General features: G+C 41.3%; 1 protein-coding gene across 2 annotated transcripts in view; it reads right to left on the minus strand.

Moving 5' to 3' along the window:
* Positions 1-6,938: 6,938 nt before the first annotated feature.
* The window catches only part of LOC139686242 (gastrula zinc finger protein XlCGF57.1-like), a 17,680-nt gene continuing 7,691 nt past the window's right edge, over positions 6,939-16,927 (minus strand). For both annotated transcript variants that reach the window (XM_071583403.1, XM_071583402.1), the window contains 2 exons: positions 10,049-10,172; positions 6,939-8,235 (listed from right to left, as the gene is read on the minus strand). In XM_071583403.1, the coding sequence (XP_071439504.1) occupies positions 7,496-8,235; positions 10,049-10,172 (864 nt within the window). In that variant the 3' untranslated portion in view covers positions 6,939-7,495. The remainder of the gene's footprint in view (positions 8,236-10,048; positions 10,173-16,927) is intronic.

Here is a 16,927-nt window from a genome sequence, read left to right on the forward strand (position 1 = left end):
TGTTGCATTTTTCGTCAAAAAATTACGAATAATGATAGCACTGTGCGACGGTGCGTTATCATGGTGCAAAATCCACGAGTTTTCTGCCCACATTTCTGGTCTCTTTCGGCGAATTGCTTCACGCAAACGTCTCATAACGCCCAAATAATACTCTTTGTTTACTGTCTGGCCTTCTGGCAAAAATTCATGATGCACTACACCGTTGTAATCCATGAAAACCGTCAGCATTGCCTTCTTTTTTGACTGAAAACGACGTGGTTTTTTTGGTCTCGGCTCATTTGGTGAACGCCATTCACTTGCCTGATGTCTGGATTGCGTGTCGTACTCATAAACCCACGTCTCGTCTCCAGTAATGATCCTTTTGATGAATGTGGGATCGGATTCAGCCTCGCAAATCATGTCTTTTGCGACGTCAACACGGTCTCTTTTTTGCATGAAATTGAGGTCTTTTGGCACCAACTTTGCTGCTACACGACGGAAACCCAAATCATTAACCACAATGTCTTGGGCGGATCCATAGGCAATGTTCAAGTCCTCCGCTATTTCTCTGATGGTTAATTTGCGGTTATTGACCAACATTTCTTTTACTTTATCAATTTTTTCACCGACTTTCGATGTCGATGGTCTGCCACTGCGTTCATCATCTTCGATTGACTCACGACCACTTCTGAACCGCTCGTGCCACTGGTAAACGACCGTTTTTTTAGAGAATCGTTGCCGAAACACTTTTCCAACATTTCCAACGTCCGTGCGCCACTAAATCCGTTTTTTACGCAAAATTTAATACAAGTTCGTTGTTGCAAATTTAAATCCATTTCTGAAATTGTAAAAAATCGCCAACACACACAGAGATAGATGTACTCTTGGCTACGTAACTTTTGCAAATGTCAAGTTATGACACTAAGATTTAAAGGGAATATCAACAACAGATGTACCAATTTAACAAAAAAAACAGAACTCAAATCGGAACGATGGGAGCGCCACACGGTGGTTATTCCGGGAACTTTTTGATCAAGGTAGTATATCTATATAAAACCATAAACACAGTAATCATCCCGAAGGTCGGTTTAGTAGGTCATGGTAGAGTTCACCCCAGTACTCAGCCCGACGGCGTATGAAATTCACAAATCAGGGTATTAAGGGGGGCCAGTTCCTTTCCCTGTGCCGGTTATGGTTTCCCAGGAAGATGTGGTACCCGAGAAATCACAAAGCTAATATATATGTATATATATATATATATATGTATATATATAGAAATGCCTCCCCGGACTACAACCTTGACGTGGTGGAAAAGCTTGTGCGTTCCGATGGTCTCAAATCCACCCGGATGAAGACGTCTATCCATCTATATCTCCGTCTGTATTCCCGTCATTTGCTCTTTAAAGTGGGATGGAAACAGGAAAATGGAAATCACAAACTCAGCACCAACTGCCTTACTTCGAAAAAGGGATAAATAAGGGACGTCAATGCCTCTATTCTGATACGCTGTACGAGGAGAGGCTGAAAAGTCATGCACACATATGCCACCCAAACATTTATATGTATATATATATTTATATATATATATATATACATATATATGTATATATATGTGTATATATATATGTATATATATATACACGTATATAATATATATACACATATTTGGGTCACGGTAGTCCAGTGGGTAAAGCGTTGGACTGCTGACCAGAGGGTCCCGGGTTCGATTCCCGGGCAAGTCACTCTGGGCACCTGCAGCTCCAGCCAAGCTAAAGTGATATTTTCGGAAGTACCAGATCTTCCTAGAAAACCATAACCGTCGCAGGGAAAGGAACTGGCCCCCATACCCTGATGTGTGAATTTCACACGCCGTATAGGGCTTAGTACTGGGTGAACTCTACCATCACCAACTAAACCGACCTCCGGGTTGATTACTGTGTTTATGGTTTATTATTATATATATCAATAAATAATTATAATTATATATATATATAACCTGCAGAATGGCCGAGAGATGTTTATACGTATAAGTGCGGAGTACAATGGAAAGAGCGGTTACTTTTATCGGTAAAAGCTATCGTATTTTTCCGTTATGGTATTTCGAATAATAATACTTCTAGATTCTTCTTCCGTCGATCCACCTAACAGATCAAATGTTATACTATGATATTGTGATTATAAGTATAAATGCTTCGGAGAAGTCTAACGGGGAAAGTTTCGCTCACCGGAAGATGAAATCTCATTCCAGGAAACGCATGTTTCTCCAGTGTTAAGCGTTGCACTCTGTATATCAGACAATTTTTCATCATTCCTGGAATCTCGTTAGTTTAATTTAAGATATGGCAGGTCCCACGCGATTACGGGAAGCATTTTTAAGCAACAGTAACGAAAATATCTAAGAAAAGAACGATTTTGAAAAATACGAATACTTTCAGTTCACCCGATACCCGGCGGCGGCGCCACCGTTAGAAGACCGCTATAGCTGTGCCCGGCACGGTGTGCTTAGTATGCAACCCACGTGAACTCAAAAGTCTTGCAGTTAAGTTCGTAATTCAGGATAAAAACACTTTAAAATCATTTAATTAATGCGAAGGAGGTATTATTTTGGAAATAATAGGATTGCCAACATAACCATTGCAAACATACCCTTAATTTTACGTCATGCGAACGTATTTAGTCGAGAATATACGACATATATGTATTCAATCCTTCGACTTTGGTGAAATTTTGGTTCAATTTATAAAGTCTCCGAATTTATTTAAGAAAAATTATTCGTACAAGAAACTTAAAACTTTCATCAATAATCAACGTAATATTCCTCTACATGATAACAATTTCATTGTGTCGATACCAAGCTCTTAATTGCTGGAAAATACGATTCTATGATGTGGTCTAACCAGAAAACTAATTCTAATTCTTTCATTTTGATATTTATGTACTTACTACTTCTTTTAACAATTTCTTCATGGTATTTCCCTTACTACAACGCAGTTAAGTTATTAATTAAAGCAATGGCTATGAATATAATAGCCTTTAGACATCCCATAACAGTATATTTCCTTTCAAGTTTGGATGAAATGGAATTTTTACCAAATATATATAGTGATTGCTCATTAGTTTAATTTTTGTCCACTCTATTTCCTCCATTAGCATTGTACACACCAACTTCCACCTAAAAATCTCCAATCCATGCTTATCCTATACGGGCAAGTTTCAAAGACACCAACCAACAACTCCAAACCACCTTCACACATTTTCAAAACATCTAAACCTAAGGTGCCAATTATCAATGGTCTCCTCCTCCTTGTACAAGTTTCTTTACCAAATTCAGTTACTACTTTAATTCCGATTGTGTTCCAAAAAGTACACAGCCTGACCTAGAAATGGTGGCAATTCTTTCCTTCACGCTAGGTAGGAATAGACTGGTTGTTTTCCCGTTTTCTAATGTTCCCCATTCCCAGTTATCCAGACGGCTTCACTTTATGGATATCTGAAAAGGAAGTACATTATTCTTCCACATATATTTCGTTATTCAAGACCTAGGTTTCGACTTATAAAGCCATCATCAGGTGAAGTACACAGAGCTTTATATTCTAGATAAAGGAGAGGTGGTTTTGGTGAATTGGAAGGAGAGGAAAGAGAAGGGAAACTGGTGTATATGTGTATGTCTGGGGAACAGGAGGAATACGTCAGGTCTTTAACCCTTATAATGACTGCTCTTGGAAATTTCCAAACGTTCCAATGCATCTAATCTTATAAACCTTTCTTCTCCACATGTAAAATGTCAGGAACAAAGTCAAAGGATGGCCATTATTCATTGAGTGCTTGGCAAAATGGGAAGATGGATTTCTGTTTCAGAAACGGGCGTAGTGTTCTTTTGCAAATTCACTGAATTTCCTCCCAGTTTGTCCAATGTATAAATGGCAGGACACTCACAACGCAATTAATACATACACTTCACTCTTTTCCATGACGGGAACCTTGTCCCTGCTGGCAGATAACCTTTGTAAAAGAGGTCTGCTTTTATCCTGATCCCTGGAAAGGTCACTTTACGAGATAAACTCCCCGGAAAGAGAACTCCTTTTCATTCGGATGTGTCTTTCTTGGGGATTGATTTGAAAATTGAATGTGACCACTACTTTTTCTTATTTTTCCGGATAAAATCGACCGACACCTGATAAAATCTATTGGTTTGCATGGGTTGCTGGAAATTTAGACTATATTGAGTACTTTGCAGCAATGAAATTCTTTATAAAAGAAGATTTAATATCCATACTAAAAAGAAAGACTCGTACTTTTCCACAGATTTTATTATACGGTACAACGCGTTTGACCGACTTGCGGCATCATCAGGTACAAATTTGCAAAACAGACAGAGCGAGAATATATACCCTCGGGACAGAGTGGGGGCGGGGAGGGAATGGAAGGGCCCGAGAGGCACGGGGGCTCTCAGGTGCGTTGATTGGTTGTTTTGACCATTTCCAGGCTAGTTTCCTGGAGAGGAGTGGGGAGGGGTATGGGAACAATTGCTCATTACAAAGTGTCGTGTTGGGGTTGTACCAAGTGCCTTCTAATCTCTAATTGCACGAGAGCATCCATTTTTAATCCTTTTGGGAGTATGTGTAATATCTCTGGGACAAAGTCACTGCTGTGGTCGAATTCTAGTAAATGCTTGGCAAAGAGAGAGAGTTGTTATTCTGATTTTTGTGACACCTAGCGTGTTCCTTGACTCGTAACTTGATATTCCTGCCGGTCTGACCGACATAAACACTGTTGCAATCCTCGCATTTCAGTTTATAAATGCCTGATTTGAGAAGGCTATCCTGGGTGTCTTTTCCATTGGCTAGAAGTTTACGAGTCTTTCTTTTTAGTATGGATATTAAATACTTTCTCGAGGTAAAGCCTCAAATAATAGAACGTAAAAGAAGACTTAATTAACAAACGAAAATGCATTTAAGGATTTTATATGTATATATGGGAACTCTTCCGATTCACTTCACACAATTACCAATCGAAAGAAGAGTTTAAAACTTGCTGTATGCGAAGGACATCCAAACAGTGCTACCACCCCTGAAACCATTGAAATAGTGCACCTAATGTAACTGAAAGATTGGCTTACAAAGGATTGTCAAATTTCATTCTTAGGCGAGGCAATCATTCAGCCTGCAATAAATACTATTGCGCTCCAGCCAAAAAAACATTCGTTGAATTTATTGCATCAAATTCACAACTCATAATAATAATATTTTAGTATGATTTATTGTTAAGGATAGTAACTTTGTGATTCCAGAGTAAATATATTAGAATATGTCCCTAGTTTTAACGTTCAATGCCATCTTCAGGTGTGTTGGCAGGTCTGAAGACTACGCAGAGCGTCGAAAACCTGGGTCTTACCATAATAAATGGTGTTTGGAATCAGAAGATTATTATTTTTTCATTTCCAATATGAATTGATTCCATTAAGTTATGCAGGAAACCATCAATTATAAGGGATGTGATTAACTATTTCTACAAAATGGAAACAAGCAATTTATTCTGTCTCCATGGCAGAGTAAAGAAATTGATGAGAAGAGTTTTTGGGTATGAAACAATCTTCTGCCTTCCAATCCACTTCGACTATACAGGGTCGCACCCATAAGTGGTAGGACTGGTTTTCTCTAGTGCAAACGGAGCGGTGAAGGGGGGTCTGCCTGGCAGGGTAAGGTGGAGGGGGCTCTTAGCAACAGACCGACACCAACCTCAGTCGCCTGCGGGCTGTCGTTGAGTGAGGACACCGTTTTTAGTGAGGCAAGTTTTTTGTCCACGTCGAAAAACAAAATGAATCTGAATTTAGAGCAACGTTATTCCGTGAAGTTTTGTGCGAAACTCGGGAAGACGGCAACTGAGACCCTCGATATGATCAAGCAGGCTTATTGGGACACTGCCTTAAGCCGTTCCACAGTATTTGAGTGGCACAAGTTGTTTGAAGAGGGTAGGGAGCTCGTTGAAGACGACCATCGCTCCGGACGGCAAGAACCGACAGAGTGAGAACAGAGTGTGGACAGAGTGAGAACACTGCTGGGTGCTTCATCATGACAACGCGCCGTGCCATGGCGCGCTTGTTGTCAGACAGCTCCTGGCCAAATACGGCGTTGCTATGTTGCCGCACCCGCCCTATTCTCCCGACCTGGCACCACCCGACTTCTTCTTCTTCCCCCCGATGAAAAGACAGCTCAAAGGACGACGTTTTGACTCGATAAAGGCCGTTCAAGAGGCTTCGACGAGGGTCATCAACGGCATCCCCATAGAAAATTTCCAGCGGGCGTACGGGGAATGGGAGCAACATTATACTAAGTTTGTAGCAGCTCAAGGAGCATACTTTGAAGATTATTAAGTCGATTTAAGTATATCGTCAATGAAATTCTTGTAAAAAAATCAGTCCTACCACTTTTGGGTGCGACCCTGTAATCCACTTCCATTGAATGTCACACCCTTTGGGAGATTCAATTGTTTGCTACTGTAGGCCATTCCTATTTTCCAAAAAATAATTTTGCTCAAACACTTAAACCAATTAGAGATTTAGAAATGAAAAATGGCGACAAAGATGATTGAATGGACAAAAATGTCTACGAATAAAACGATCCTTTAAAGCAAAGAATCTTTTGTTTGAACCAGTTTATGTCGATGAAGAAGGCTGCAAATGATATAAGACTCCCTTATTATCGATTGATTGCACAAAAGACAGCCAATCTCTTCCTTAGTAAACAATTTTGGATAGCTTTTTAAAAATACACACAACAAAAAATCAATCTTGGATTCTACAAAAGACAAAGTAGGAAAACAAAATAAAACTGGCATTTATAGGTTAACTTACCAGGACTGTAGCGCTATCTACAGAAACAAAACGGGGGGAACATCAAGAACACGGGCGGAGGAACACAAATGCTGTTTTACAAACTATGATCTTAAACAACCACACTTTGCCAAGCACCCACGGGAAGAAAACCATGGGAATGACTCCAAACCGGAACTCAATACACTAGATTAGACAAGGGAATGAGGATGGACAAGTGGGAAGAGCTGGAAATTAGAAAGAATTTGAATATGGGTCATTTGTTCAAAGATTTATTGTATGAAAACCTCTCCCCAATGCTGGAAGTGCCCCTTTGCTTCACGGAAAGACCCAACAACAATCTGAGAACACACCAATCACCTTTCATGACAATAAACACCCCACTCCCCCTTCCAATCTATGTTGATTGCAACCCCTATCTCCTTCCCCACCTCTGTCTTTCTCTTCGAACATGAATGGCATGTAAAAGGACTGAAACTTTGATCAATTTGTACCTGAATATGATGCCTTAGCATTGAGACTAGCAGTACAAAAGTAAAGAACACTGGAAATATGCATTGCGTTCTTCATTTAATGAAGATAAATATGAGACGTACAGTAATACCTCTCCGTGTGGACATACTTAAATGTCTTAATTGGTTTGCCATCACATTTAAATGTTTAACGACATATCCCACACTTGAGTTAACTTTGACCATTATGCCTAACGGAATGATAATCAAGGTGTTCTTTTCGAGTGTACGATTTGGGGCACATGCCACACTGGTACGGCCTCTGACCAGTGTGCGTCAGCAAGTGTCTCTTCAGATCGCCATTCAGAATGAAGGATTTCGAACACGTCCCACACTTGTGGCGTCTCTCGCCGCTGTGCGTCAAAGCATGCCTGTTGAGAACTCCCTTCCTCGTGAATACCTTCGAACAAACCGTGCACCTGTGTTCCTCTTTCACTCCGTGCGCCAACATGTGAGTCTTGTCAACGTGGCAATCCAAATGCGCCTTCCGTTTGAAGGCTTTGGAACACATGCCGCATCCGTACGGTCTCTCGTCAGTGTGCGTCAACAAATGCCTCTTCAGTTCACCTTTTGAAGAGAAACCTTTCAAGCAGGACACGCATTTGTAAGGCCTATCGCCAGTGTGCCTATACATGTGGGTTCGAAGTTCATTCAACTTCCGAAAGCGTCTGCAGCAATGCTGGCACTGGTGCTTCTTCTTGAGTGCGTGGTTTGATTTCATCGCATGTCCTTCCAGCTCCCTTTTGCAGTCAAACTCCATGGAGCATACATCACACGTTAAGGGCCTCTGGTGCTTCTCATGGTGCACACGCATCACGTGAACTTTGAGGATGTCCCTTTGGGCAAACACCTTGTTGCAAAGCTGACATGTGCGCGAGAGATTCCCCGCTTCATCTCGTCCTTGGCCACAACCTGAAAGAGTCAGAGCAAACAATGAGAAATTCCTGCTTCAACATCACGCCCTTATGATGGCCATACCACCAAAACTACAAATTCCCTTACTTATGTTTCCATTCTGAAATGTCTCAACCAAACAGACAAGCAGCTTTTTAATCCCGGCGTCCTACCTTTCTCCCGCGGCATCACATGCATCCAACTGACGACTGCTTCTCCGATATAATAAATTCATCCTTCCATTTAATGTGGGAAGTGTACGGTGTGAGAAGTGTATTATGGACATCAAAAACGTGCATTGGAAGTGGTGCAGGGAGTGTTTTGATGGCCGGGAAAACGTCCTACGATGAACAGCGGTCGATGGGGTGGCCACCGGAGTTTGCCATTCGAATATGAACAACTCCAATTGACGAGATGGTGGTGCGATATAACCAGAGGGAATTACCCTTCAATTAGATAAAGGAAGGCCTTAGAGAATGAAGAGAGAGAGAGAGAGTGGCTACTTCTCCGTGCTGCAGGATATTGTCTCTCTTGAGGTCAATTAAGTTACAAACAAGGTGTCTCTCCTCACTTAAAGGAAGAGTGTGTTTGCATATCTTAATACAATGCACGTCCACGTGTCTTCACATCGAACGATGTATCATCAAACAAACTGCTGGGATATTTCATCGACCACCCTCCTCACAGCCCGGAGGACGTTGCCCCCCACAGCGACTACCACTTGTTTCCTGCTCTCAAAAAAACACCTTGGAGGACAGGAATTCAAGTCAGACTACGAAGGGCAAGAAGTAGTCGTCAGGTGGCTTTGCGATGCAGTGGGAGAAAGGTACGAGGACGGTATTAATAAAAGCTGCTTACAAGGAGATGCAAAAAGTGACTGATTGTTAAGGCGACTATCTTAGAAAAATAGCTAAAAACTCAGCTTTTCCTATGATGTACACTAAGTTAAGAATAAATGTGATTTTTCATGTGAACAAAACAGGCGACCTTACTTTCCGAATAACTCTTGTATATATAAACAAATATTCTTTCGCGTGGAAACCGATTTAAGGAATAGTTAATGGTTTCCGGCGTGACTTTATGGAATCGATTCATCTTGGAAATGAAAAATAATAACTTTGTGATTCCACAGGATTTTTATTGTGATACGACCCAGGTTTCGACGTTCAACGTCATCTTCAGGACCTGAAATGGAATCACAAAGTTATTATTTTTCATTTCCAAGATTTAAGGAAAAGGGATAGGAACACATAGGAAGGACAAACACAGTGGAGATGGGGCGGATAGAATTAAGCAGATCAGAAGTGTATAAAATATTTCCTTGACCAGGACTTGAGCCCACTGGATCTTTCCACTTGCCTGGCGGATGCTGTAAATACTTGAGCTATCGAGGAAACATAATGTACACTGAGATCAGTGGCTCTTATATGTCACCAAGTGCCCCGATTCTTTGGCCAAGAGGAAACCACCAGGGGACTGTTTCACCCACCAAAGGAGAAATAGACAACACACAAGAGGAAAGGAGAGTGGGTAATAAAATATAAAATATACACACACCCACTCTATCTTTCACTTACATACATACATTGTATAATAATATTATAGACACCTATTTCTTCATTTTCAACAGAATAAAAAAACCATTAAATTCATATCTAATAGAGTGTTACTATTTTTTCCATAGGTGCTTTTAAATTATAAATATTTCCACTGACACTGTTCACTAGTAGCACCCAAATTCAGTGGCACCAAGAGGGTTATTTACCACTTGATCTAAATCACCAGGCAGTGGGAAAAACCAGAACATAGCAGATTCCTGGGACCTTCTCACCTGTTCCCTGTGAAACATCCCCTCTCAGATCATCGCCTTCCTCTCGTGGAATGTCCGTGTCACACTCCTCCTTTATGTCCAGTTCCTCGTGAAAGTGCAGCTCTCTTCCTTCTTCCGATAAGCCCTGCAGGAGGATCAAAGAAATGCATTCCAGATTGAAACGAAATAATTGACTTTGTAATTCCACACACTTTACTTAAGAAAACACACGACCCAAGTTTTGATGTTGAAAGTCATTCATCGTCTGGTGGTCCTCATAGAAGCACGCTGGCTATATACACCTTCTGATGGAGGGAAGGTGGGTTGGTCAGAGTGGGAGGGAGGTTGGAGGGGTCAAAAGGTTACAATGTATAGCTGGGAAGAAATGAGAATCACACCTTTATGACTTAGAAGAGAGGTAGGTCTAGGAGTGGGGAGTGGGAGGGAAGCCTACCTAAATTTTGCTGGCAAAGTTCATCTTTGCAACGGACACATTTCAAAATTTCTAACTTCTCCAAAGCATTGAACCTTTATTTCCAAAATGAATAATTTTTGTCACAAAGCCATTGTTGTGGTCACTTCCGATGAGGTGAATTGCAAAGAGGGGTGTTATGTTCTTATTTTTAACCCACGTTTGGTGTTCTTTATTTCTTTCTTTAAATTTTCCGTCCTGTTTGCCCAAAATATATACTTTGGGTTACATTCCAAGCACTTTAACTCATACCTTCCACTCCTCTCGTCTTTGGTGGACTTTGTCTTCAGCCTGAGAGAGATCAGGTTCCTAAAGGCATGGAACACTGTAAAAAGGCACATTTAATCTTTTTCTTTAGGAAAACTCTTAATTACTTTTTGAGAAATAGTCTCAGGATAAGAGTATTCTCCGCCATTTTGGCAGTGGGATCTTTTAAATGTTCGGGGTTGTAAATGTGGCTCAAGGCTATTTTTGCAAGTTTATCCCAGTAAAGTTTATTTATTAGATCTTATTAGAGCATTGTTTACTGCTAACGTTTTAATCACATTACGTTCATAATTTACATTGAATTTTGACATATCGGTGGATCATTGCATGAAATGCCAAAAGCTTTTGAGTGAAGCAATGCCTTGAAGAGGAATGGTCCGTGTGCATTTCCTTCCTAAAAATGGAATACTGTAACCCATCTTTGTCTTTAGAAATGGATAGGTCGAGGAAATTCAGGGAACCTTTTTCCTCTTTTTCACACGTGAGTCGTACATTACAATTGATAGAAATTAGATGTGCTAGAAACTGATCTAGTTGCCTATCAGAACCTGTCCACACACAGAAGACATCGTCTACATATCTAAACCAACAAAATACATTATTAATGAGAAACTGAGCTGAGGAGAATAAACATTTTCAGAATTGTCCATATAAGTACACAAATAGGAGTGTGGACAAGGGTGAGCCCATGGCTAAACCATTGGCTTGTTGGAAATAGGTACCATTAAAAATGAAATTATTTCGGGAAACACACGTCTTAAGTAATACACAAAGTTCACTTATAACTGGCACTTGGATGGATTTCCAGATGAGGATGTCTTCGGCAAGGTTCACCACTTCCATGGATGGCACACTTAGGGGAAAAGGTTACGTACATCGAAGGAAAAAAGCATGCACTTTTTCGGGATGACCTTTACCATAAGTTTGCTGACAAGGCCCAAGGAATTCACTACTCCAGATTCCGTGGTAAATTTGGAAACCTCCCTGAAGAGTAAATTAAGCCTTTTCGCTACTATGTGGTTGGGAGCTGACATATTTCATACTACAGGTCTGATCGGAATCCCATTTTTGCGAACTTTAGGTAGCCCGAAACACCGTGGCGGTGAGGGATTCATTTGCACTAGTTTCAACATTTCACAACTTTCGAATAACATATCACAAGATTTAATCACTTTCTTAATTTCTTGTTTGAAACTTGGGGGTTGGGTCTCAGCAAAGTACTTACATATTATTGTTCCTGATGAAGTCATTGCATTTCGTGATGCAGGAATGCCGTTCTAATACAACCACTGCGCTGCCTTTATCTGCTTTCTGTAGGATCAAATTTTTATCTCTCACTGAGTGTATGATGGACTTAAAAGCCTCGTACTCCGTGGAATACTTTTTCTTTTTTAATTCTAGTTGTGAGAATTTAAGGAGCTCCTGGGAAACAACTTGTTTACCCGAGATATTTTCTTTCTGAAGGGCAACTTCAAGGTCAACCACCAGGTTTTTAATGCCTTCCACAGAAATAGAAATTTTTGGTATGTATTCTAGTATTTGGTATATTTTCTAGCAAAGAAATCTCACTTTTAGAAAAGGAATGTCTGGAAAGATTAACTATTCGAGGCCCAAACTTATGGTCACACTTAAAACTTGTTGATTTAGAACCCGACTCTGTATATCTCCGTAGTAACTCAAGCTTACTGTTGATTTTCGCTCTTTTTTGAAAGGAAATCTAACTGTATGTCTAGCAGACTTCACTATCAAAGTAGAGCCACTCGATCCAATGAAGTCTATGGGACAATTCCACGTATAAAAGTAGCAAATGATGGGGTAGCGCATCAGAAAGCACGGCTTAAAAGGGAGTTACACGAATGGTATGTTAAACAAGATACTATATCCCATTCTACATAGCCATTTAACAATTTTCATCTCCCTTCACACCGTCACCTTCTACATTTTCCCCACCCTTCTAATGCATTTTCCTCAAAAACCCTTCCCTTCCGAATTCCCTCCCCACCTTCCCCTTCCATGCATCGCTCCAGCCCTCATATTCCCTTCAGTTCTGTCCCTCTCTTCCTTGATAAAGGTCACCATGGCCACCAAAAATTTGAAGCTCAGTGAGTCTCTTTTTTGTATGTTTCTGTGTTTTTGTCTATGTCCACTAGTGCTAAGTGTTATACATTATATACACATGCATACATGTATTATATATATATGTATACATACATACATATATATATATATATATATTTTATTATCAGGTATTCTACGGATTAAGGTAGGTTTTCAGATGGACGCATCTACCAAATAAATATTTTGTGACTTCTATCAAACACGAAATCCATCATCCAACTCTACATCAGGTCCCTCTTCATCTCTGAGTACTTTCTTCCTCCCTTCATCCCGTCCAACAACCCTATCCTGTTCCTTCCCTTTCCTCTTTTGCCCAACATTCTCCCCTCTATCACAGTCTTCAACATCCCACTGCCGGTCAACACCCCCTTCATCCACCTTTCCTGCCTCCATAGGATTGCTCCCAACAAACCCCTCTCTTCGCCCACCATATCAAGTACTTCCTCATTTGTTTTCTTCTCTGTCCATTTCACCTTCTCCATTCTCCTCCACACCCACATATCTATAATAGCCTCCAATCTACGTCTATCCTCCTGCTTCAATGACCACGTTTCCGTGCCGTACATAGCTACGCTCCATATCAAAGTTTTTACGAGTCTTTTCTTAATATCCTTACTCAACGTCCCCGTCATCAACTCCCTCCTCCTTGTGAAAGCCTCTTTGCCTTATAGCGCAATTCTTCTCCTTACGTCCCTACTACTTTGACCCTGTTGGTCCAAAACACTACCGAAATACGTAAACTGTTCTACCTGCTCTAGTTTTTGCCCTCCTATTCTAATGTTAAGCTTAGCGTCTTTTGTGGTGTCTGAACCAAGTGTTGGTGATGACTAGCCCCTGTCTCCTGCAGAACTCAACTGCTTTCTCCCCGCGGTCATTTCTCGTGCCCAAACTGTAGTCCCTGACCTCGTCACCATCTCTTCCTTTGCCTACTGTCGCATTCCAATCCCCCATCACTATGAAATATGGGTGTGGAGAAGAATGGAGAAGGTGAAATGGACAGAGAAGAAAACAAATGAGGAAATACTTGCTATGGTGGGCGAAGTGGGTTTGATGGGAGCAATCCTATGGAGGCAGGAAAAGTGGATGAAGGGGGTGTTGACCGGCAGTGGGATGTTGAAGACTGTGATAGAGGGTAGAATGTTGGGCAAAAGAGGAAAGGGAAGGAACAGGATAGGGATGTTGGATGGGATGAAGGGAGGAAGAAAGTACTCAGAGATGAAGAGGGACCTGATATAGAGTAGGATGATGGATTTTGTGTTTTGTTAGGAGTAATATAATATTTATTTGGTAGTTGTGTCCATCCAAAAACCTACCTTAACCGGTAGATTACCTTAAAAAAAAATATATATATATATATATACATATACATATATATATACATATATATATATATACATATATATATATGTACATACAGACGACCCACTAATCTCAAAAACCTTCTGAGATCCACCAACCCTTTGGCGCCCCCCATGACAAATTTCCCAATATTTCCCCAACTTGCAACCGCCCCCGATGTAAAACCTGTCCTCTTATTATGCCTACTCCCCTCTCCCTACATCCCCTCATAGCCCCCTCACCTCGTTCCCACGCTAATTGCCTCTCAAAAAATATTATTTATCTTTTATCATGCAAACATTGCACTTCCTTCTACATAGGTGAATGCATTACCCCCTTATCCATCCGAATGAATAATCACCGGTACTCCTGTAATTCTGCCTCACTCTCATCTCTTCCTATCCCTTCACACGCCAATTCCCACAACCTTTCATTCGTCCAGTGTTTCTCCCTCAGCATCCTAGAATCCCTACCTGATTCAGCTACCAACATAGAGGTGAGAACTCGTGAATATCCCTACATTCTATCCTTCTGTTCCTTTAAAATTCATACCCTTATCCGCCATATTTAATTTCCCTCCACACCTCCCCTCCACGCCGATAGCTCTTTCCCCTCTCCTGATCCATAGCATATTTTCAGTCTCTCTTGAAGAAGGCCCCTGAGAGGGCCCAAAGCTCGAAAAATTTACTGTGTGAGTGTCCTTTAAATGTGTCTATTCTTTTCTATTTGTGTTATGTTGTGTCAGCCCATTATTGTGTCGCTCGTATGAGTTTTTCCGTACAACATTATATATATATATATATATATATATATATGTGTATATATTTGTGTATACATATATAAAAACATCCCTCCCCGGACTACAACCTTGACGTGGTGGAAGGGCTTGTGCGTTCCGATGACCCCTAGAGCTGTGCTGGCGGGAGTAATAATTATTGCTCCTGGTAGGGTCACCCATGCCAGATAGGTCGAAGGTTAGGAGCCAGACGAAAGGTAGTCCACGCAGCGTCTGTTTCTCAGTGAGGTGGCCGCATTGGCGTCTGACCCCAGTGGGGCGGCCAGTAAGTGATGGTGTCACGTTAAAAACACTATTGAGGAAGGCAACGGGAAACCACCTCAATTATCATTCCCTAGAAAAATATGATGGACAATAGAGATATTTTGAGTCCTGGCAACCACGGGGCTCGGCCCAATCGGCCGTGTGTCGTGCCCAGCAGCGGGGGAGGCAAGGCTTCCGCGGTCATCATCCCACGAAACCCTTGCAAGGGAAAACCAGCGGCAGCAGGACAGAAGACGCAGGAGAAGAAGACCAAACTAGTTAGAATAGGAACGTGGAATGTTAGGACAATGATGAGGACGGGGAAATTGGAGAATGTTAAGCGAGAGATGGAAAGGGGAAATATAGATATTTTAGGTCTATGCGAGGTGAGATGGAAAGATAGCGGGGATTACTGGAGTGATAAGTATAGAATAATATACAGCGGTGGGGACGAGAGCCAACGAGGGGTTGCCATAGTATTAAATGAAGAGGTAGGAAGAAGCGTAGTCAACATAGAGCAGGTAACGGATAGATTATTACAAGTAGAGATAAAAGCAGAACCGACAAACTTGGCTTTTTGTATTCATGTATACATGCCACCGAGCAACCATAAAGAAGAAGAGGTCGATAGGATATACGATCAGTTAGAGGACATGATTGCGTGTGTTCCTGCAGGGAAACATTTGATAGTGATGGGGGATTAGAATGCGACAGTAGGCGAAGGAAGAGATGGTGATGAGGTGGGGGACTACGGTTTAGGCACGAGGAATGACCGCGGGGAGAAAGCAGTTGAGTTCTGCAGGAGACAGGGCTTAGTTATCACCAACACTTGGTTCAGACACCACAAAAGACGCAGGTATACATGGAAAATGCCAGGTGACTCGGGGAGATATCAGCTAGATTATATCCTGGTTAGACACAGGTTTAGGAACAGTGTGATAAATGCCCACTGCTTCCCGGGAGCGGATGCGGACTCAGACCACAATTTAGTTGTTATGAAATGTAGCGTACGTTTTAAAAAGATAAGGCAGGGGCGGCGAGTTAGAAAATGGAATGTAGAAGCATTAAATGGGTTGAAAAGGAAGGAATACAAACAGGCGGTAGAGAAAATCATGGAGGATGGTAAAGAGCTAAGTACTATCGAAGAAAATTGGGAATGTATCAAAAAAGGGTTGTCCAAAGCGGCAAAAGACACTATTAGAACCGTTAACGCTAAAAGGACTCGGATACCATGGATCACGGATGAGATGATCACAAAAATGGATGAGCGGCGAAAATGGAAGAATGTAAATACAGAATTAGGCAAAATGAAGTACAAAGAATTGAACAATAAATTAAGGCGGGCAACAAATAAAGTGAAAGAAGCATGGTGGAGGACGCAGTGCGAGGATATGGAAAGTCTGCAGAGGAAGGGTGAAATCGGTGCGCTGTACAGCAAAGTTAAATCGTTATCGGGAAGTAAGAAAGGAAGAGCTCTGCTAACAGTTAGAGATAAGGCGGGTAAGGTAATAGTTGACGCAGGAAAGATCCAAGAGAGATGGAAGGAGTATGTAGAAGAACTGTATAGTAAAGAACTCAGACCAACAAAGTTACACATTGAAAAAGAAAATGACGTAGAGGAAGACAGCTTAGGTCCAGGCATACTAGACAATGAGATAGAAAGGGC

This window comes from Hetaerina americana, unplaced genomic scaffold (genome assembly GCF_022747635.1).
Source record: "Hetaerina americana unplaced genomic scaffold, ioHetAmer1.1.p SCAF_135, whole genome shotgun sequence".
In the NCBI taxonomy this organism is placed as follows: domain Eukaryota; kingdom Metazoa; phylum Arthropoda; class Insecta; order Odonata; family Calopterygidae; genus Hetaerina; species Hetaerina americana.